The sequence below is a fragment of the Aethalodelphis obliquidens genome, unplaced genomic scaffold (genome assembly GCF_003676395.1).
Source record: "Aethalodelphis obliquidens isolate GAN/ISIS:26980383/991018 unplaced genomic scaffold, ASM367639v1 scaffold97, whole genome shotgun sequence".
Taxonomy (NCBI): domain Eukaryota; kingdom Metazoa; phylum Chordata; class Mammalia; order Artiodactyla; family Delphinidae; genus Aethalodelphis; species Aethalodelphis obliquidens.
Window position 1 is genome coordinate 3,729,976 of NW_020838041.1, and position 6,122 is coordinate 3,736,097.

The 6,122-nt window shown below is 55.0% G+C and overlaps 1 protein-coding gene across 3 annotated transcripts; it reads right to left on the reverse strand.

The window, feature by feature from the left end:
* Positions 1-718: 718 nt before the first annotated feature.
* On the reverse strand, positions 719-5,873 carry CYB5R1 (cytochrome b5 reductase 1). 3 transcript variants are annotated; one of them, XM_027096004.1, is made up of 9 exons: positions 5,780-5,869; positions 5,324-5,473; positions 5,137-5,209; positions 4,511-4,617; positions 4,140-4,269; positions 3,399-3,482; positions 2,434-2,519; positions 1,861-1,960; positions 719-1,531 (listed from the first exon to the last, which is right to left on the reverse strand). In XM_027096004.1, the coding sequence occupies exons 1-9, from the start codon at positions 5,792-5,794 to the stop codon at positions 1,359-1,361; spliced, it is 918 nt and encodes a 305-aa protein (XP_026951805.1). In that variant the 5' UTR covers positions 5,795-5,869; the 3' UTR covers positions 719-1,358. The 3 variants fall into 3 exon arrangements, 2 of the variants coding, with proteins under 2 accessions (XP_026951805.1, XP_026951807.1); XM_027096006.1 differs by having other exon boundaries at positions 5,717-5,814; XR_003430648.1 differs by having other exon boundaries at positions 1,417-1,531; positions 2,382-2,519; positions 3,344-3,482; positions 5,780-5,873.
* Between the last annotated feature and the right edge of the window lie 249 nt (positions 5,874-6,122).

Genomic DNA, 6,122 nt, shown 5'->3' on the forward strand with positions numbered 1-6,122 from the left:
AGGAACACAATTTAGTGATGGTTCTACCCTGGGGAGCGTCCACAAGCCTTTCTTCCAGGGGCCCCAGGGGAAGCAGTACACAGTTCCATGCAGAAAAACAATGCCGACCTTCCTCCTGACCTGATGCATTGTTCTTTTCCAGTGTGACTAAGAGAAGATCTGAAGAGGTGGCCCTGGTGTGACGCTGGGAGGGAGTGGACTGGGCCAGGCTGTTGGAGCAGGAGAAGGGCGGTCAGGACAGATGTACCTGGGGGCCAACTCTGTCCAGGCACCAACCAGTCTGGCTAGGGCTGGTGGTGTCAGGTTACTTTTTAAAGGACAAGGCTTCTCTTCCAAATAGAAAGACAATACCTTGACTTATTTGCCAGGTACCCTGAAGGATAAATGCAGTGAAGAAAGGGCCAAGAGAAGGAAGGAGGGAAGGAGTGGCCAAACCAAGGACCACTGTGAGGGGTACCTGGGCTCCAAAAGCTTCCCTCTCACTTGTATTCTCCTTCCTCCACCTTAGAAGTTCTCCAGGGAGAAGCTGAGCTTCTGGCTCTGCAGAGACAGCTGCTAAGATGAGTGTGGAGTTTGGTGGCGGCTCACATTTCAGCACAGGGTACAACCGCTCAAAGGTTCTTTGGAAGACCCGGGGGAAATTCTGTGCTGGGAAACCCTTCCTCCCAAGATTCTCAGGCATGAAAAGCCTTGGAAAAAAGGACCCCAGACACAACCACCGCTTTGGTAGAACACAAGGGCCTTAGCCCCATTTATTTGCATAAGCCAGAGGTTTCTGCCACAGTAACAGTCTTAGATCGTGGGGAGCCCTTTCCCTCCAGCCTCGGCAGGGGCAGAGGGAGACAGACACACAAACACATCTTTCAGATCCCTTTCTCTGAGGTCTGAAGAGACCATCTCCTCCTCTCCTGTTGCCTCTAAAAGATTAGCTTTCTAAGTCTGCACCCCCCACCGCACACACAGTCTGCTATGGGTTAAGCACCAAATGTTAAATCAAACCCATTAAACAGGTCGCTCTTTAACCACAGACACAAAGAAGAGTGTGATGCCACGAGGAACTGGCCAGTCTTGGAACAAATGTACGTGCTCCCTTCTTTCTGACCCATGGAAGAGTCTGCTCCTTGAGCCTGACCTGGATGCTTCATCACAGGGAGACTGGGGAGCCTTCCAGGAGATGACTCGGCTTTGGCCCTCTTCCACGGCTATAAGGATGTTGTTCCCGCAGGGACCATCCAGATTCCAGCTCCGGAGAAAGACGAAAAGGCTGACACTGTCGGGAAGGGCATCTAGGGCTTATAGCATTTGAGGGCTGACTGGGGGCAAGTGCCGGCAGCGGGACCAGGGAAGTGAGGGGATGCTCAGTAGGTAAATCGCATCCTTTGCGAGTAGCCCAGTTTGTCCAAGTTGGGGTGGCAGGCCAGCTGCACCATCGCGGGTGGCCCACAGAGCAGCAGCAGCACATCCTCCCCTGGGGCGGGCAGGTGCTCCTGGATCATGTCGGCAGACACAAAGCCCTTGCTGTAGGCCCAATCTGCATGGGGAGAGGAGAGAATGACACTCCAGATCCATGCTGGCAGTGGGGTGCAGTGCGGGGCCGGGGTGGGGTGGTGGCAGTCCAGAAAGGCTCCTGAGAGGGTACAGAGCTGTAGCGGCAGCTGGATGGGTCTACTCAGCCTGCTTCAGCGGCACGGCCAGCCCTGCACCCACCCGGTAAACAGGAACCGCGGGGAAGAGTCCAAGAGACCACTGTGTCCATGAGCTCAGAGTTTGGCAGTGTCGGGCAGGGTCGGTTTCACTGAAACCAGAACCCACAGATGGGCGAGGCCCTGATTTGGGGATGTCCAGAAATGGGGAGGGTACCTTCTGGGGGGTGATCCAGAGTGAACCAGAGCGTAAAGTGGTCGGGGTGTCGGGCCTGCAGCTCCTCTAAGTCCTCCCGTAAGATTATGTCCTTTTCAGTCTGAAATGAAGAGGAGAAGCAAAGTCTTTAGGAACCTTCTCAGGTTCCTAAGCACAACAACATAAAGTTCTCTGCTGTAACAACTTTCCAACCAGGAAAGAAAAAGAAAATTGAAGTTCTAGGGAATAAGCGAGGGTTTTAGGGAGCTAGGATGAGGGGAGGGAGAGGGGAACAGCCTTTATTTACACAGTATGAAGGAATAAAGACAGAATATTTAACAAAGGAGACTCAAGGAGCAAGTTTCTATACTCAGGACTAGACTCCTTAAATGTTTTCTTTTTTTCTTTCCTTGCGGGCCAGGGAGGGAATGTGGCTCAGTGCTCTGTCCTCCTTATTGTGGAAGAGGACCCTCTGCCCGCAGGGAGGCCTTGGCCAGAGGCTGAGCCAGGCACTGGGCTCGTTTTGCCCGTTGGTACCATACCTCTCCCCACACAGTAACTCTGAAGTCCCAGGACTGAGAAAAGCAACGCAACCTGGTTGGCAAAAAGCAGAAAGCACTGGGTTGGATCTTCTGGGTCTTTCAGGATGGCCTGGATCAGCTGCAGCATTGGGGTGATTCCTGCACACAGATGCCCCACGGTGAGATGCGGTGGCCACCCTCCCCATCCCTGCTCCTTAGCTGCCCAACCCTTTCATCTTAATTCTACTCACTCACCCCTTCACTCTGTTTTCCTTTGTGTCCTAATTCTCTACACTCCCCCTGTGTCTTCACAGCACCTACATTTCTGGACAGATAGGCCCTTTACCCCAAACTCACTAAAATTCATATCTTGTAGGTGAATTGTGGTCACGTGCTCAAAATTCACATAAATTCATATTGCTGAAATCCTTCTAAGGAACCAATCCAAGACTCTCTGGAAGTCCCTTGGAGGCTAAGGCTCCAGTATCACAGATGACTGCAAGTACCTACTGATTCAATGCTGAGATGCCTGGAGCCCTGGACACACAGGTTAAGTGCACGTGCTTTGGAACTGAGCAGAGCTGCACACTAACCCTGCCTCTACCCATGTGGAAATGATTCAACCTCTCTGAACCTCTGTGTTCCCATCCGTAAAATGGGAAGGCTTGTACCTATGTCATAGACACATACAGAGTCCAGCAGAGTGTCTAACATAGGGAAATGTCCAATGTTAATTTTCTATCTTCTCCACTGTCCTATTCTTAGCTGCTTCTCTGTTCTCACCTAAAATTTATTAGATTCATTCCATCTGAGGTCTCCGGAGAGCCCACACGATTTGTTTCTCTCATTCTGTCAGTTAAAATAGATTTTGGGGGGTTTCTACCTCATTATGATTTTGTTTTGCAGCAACTGGGGAGCTCTAGGCATTGCTGGGAATGCCCTGATTAAGTCTGGCCATGATTACCAAACCTTCTGAGGGTCACCTGGAAGCTGCCACGGCAACAGTCACAATGGTGGGAGGGAGCAGGGGACAAGAACCTGTGCCGCCGGCAATCATTCCCAGTTTCCTGGCCACTCGCGGTTCTGGTGGAGACTTTTTGTTGGGCTGAATGCTAAACATCCCTGAGAAGTCGAGTGGAGAGAGGGGTGAAAGAACAGTCAATTCAGGAAACTAAGTAAACAAATGCAAAATCGAAAATACGTCCCAGGCCAGTTCTGCAGCTGCTGTGGAATCTGATCCTGGAGCTTAGGTGTTGAGCCAGCCCTGACAACAAGACACTTCAGGGGCAATGGGGCCAGGACTGTCTGTCCCATATTATGAGCTACGAGTCAGTTTAGGAACACACAGTGAGTCATAAGCTAACTCCCACAGAGGGTCACTCCCTGCTCAGGGCGACCGGCATGAGGCCAGGTGTGAATCTATTTTCCCAAGTGGCACAGAGCAGCTCCCAGGCTTGCTAATGCACCCAGCTGTTCCCACTGGAAGGGCTGAACGTAATCTCTGGCTCTCTGCATAGCTCGGCCTGAGGGGCAGAGAGAAAGAGAGGCCCGCATTTGCATTAGTCATCTCCAGGGCTGTCACAGTGGGTGAATTCATGTGGATGGAGAACAGATCCCTGTGTCAAGAGGGGCTGAGGAACACGCCTTTCTATAATGTCAGGGCTGTGTTTACAGGAGGGGCAGCTGGCCTTTACCCACGTGCACACACACACGGACACACAGAACCACACCGTGTGGAGAGGACGCCGGGCACCGGAGACGTGGGAGCTAGGCCGTTACCTTTCCCAGCGTAAGTGAGCAACCCACTTGGCCCCCGAAACTCCACCATGTCCCCAGTCTTCAGGCTATCCAGGTACTGAGACATCTTTCCCCCCTCAGGAAATTTGGGGTGCACACCCTTCAGGTAGACCTGATAAGACAGAATGGAAAGTACTTTGTTTGGAATGTCCCTGGTTTCTGAGCCCCCTGTTGACTGAACCTGCCTGAAGCAGGGCAGGGATGACACACATGCTCTCTCTTCCCATTCCACATACTTCCTTCAGGTCCACAAAGGACACGCATCTCCTCCTATCAAACACATCTTGGAAGTTTCTACAGGTCCCAGAGGGAGGAGGATAAGGGGCTCCTGGGGCTCCTTCCAACCTTCTTACCTTGATGACAAGATCCACATAGCCTTGGTCCTCATCGCTGGTGATGGGAGTGTACGGCCTGATGACCAGGCTGCCATCGATCCGGGCAGAGAGGTAGACATGTTGGCCTGGGGACCACGTGCAGAGCTACATAAGGACTCCTGTGGAGGTGCTGCATTCCTGTTACCTTTCAAAATAATCTGGGAGGTTTGAGAGGACAGAAGCGTCTTGCTCCGTGCTGGGGTCCCAGTGAGCAACCAAGCAGGGAGGATTCACCCCTTTGAGCCCCCAGCTGGATCCCTCATAAACTCCCCTCTGCTGAGATTCTTATCAATGACTGCCCAGGACCTTAGCAGTGAGTTGAGGGTCTGGGCAATGGGGAAAAGATTAGTGCTTGCTCAGCGGGGATATAAGCAAATCCTGCAGGAAGGAGGGAGGACTGCTGAGAGTTGAAGATGTCTGGGGGCACAGAAGCCACACCCTAGAGTGGCCCAGGGCACCTCACAGCCTGGAGGATACGCAGCCTGGTGTGGAAAGGGTGATGGGGTGGGGAGGCACAAGACTGAAGCAGCGCGTTTCAGGAGACCCCAGAAGGGGGCTCACCCTATTAGAATACCAGGGAAAGGAGCCCACGCCGCAGTTCTTACCCACAGGCAGCCCCAGAACGTGGTGGGCGGTGGGCAGGGCAAAGCGGAACCTCTTGGTGTTGTGGTTCACGGTCTGGAGGATGGATGACAAGCGTCTCACCAGGCAGGTCTGGTGTCGCCAACTCCCCGGGGCATCCCAACCACAGCCGAGCGGAACTCAGGTCCCCTCCGCTACTCCACAACTCACTGTCTTGTCTAGCAGTCGCAGCAGGTACTTCTCATTGGGGTCCAGGAGCGTGATCCGCGGCCGGCGGGACCTCCGCACCAGGTAGGAGCCCAGAGCCAGGCCGAGCAGAGTCAGCAGCCCCACCCCCAGGGAGGCCAGCAGGACTGGGCTCTGCGGGCAGAGGGGGCAGCGTGACCGTCGCGCCGGGGAAGAGCCCAGGGCGTGGGCGGTGACGGGCCCCTACGACCTGCACCCCGGGTGGCGACCCCGAACTCCAGCGCAGGAGCAAGCCGAGCTCAGGGGGCAGCCTGGGTGGGGTCCCCAGCCCGAGCGTGCGGTACCGAGACCCCGGCATCCAGGGCGGGTGTAAAGCCCTGCGGGGCGGGGTCGGCGGTGAGAGCCCCTGGTCCGGACCTGAGTGCCGGGAACCAGAAGGGGCGGAGTCCCCTGGTGCGGGATACGGAGCGAGGGTCTCACCGTCTGCAACCCCATCTTCAAGAGCCGCGTCCTCCACCTCGCAGCCAGCGCCCAGATCCCACAATGCGCCGCGGGGCGGGCAGGAGGCGGGGCATGGAGGGGGCGGGGCATGGCTGGGCGGGGCCCGGTGGGGGCGGGGTCACTCCGCGCCCCACCTCTTTCCTCCGGACTCGGCTCCCAGGTACTCCTACAAGGAGGGGCTGCAGCTCCAGACCCTCCTCCCCAGCCTTCTGTTCCTGCTACTAAGACCACTTAGCGTCGAACAGGGAGGGAGTCCTGTCAAACGTAGAACCACACCAAGCTGGAACTGGAAATCTCCAAGTCTGCAAATTGCTTAGCAGGG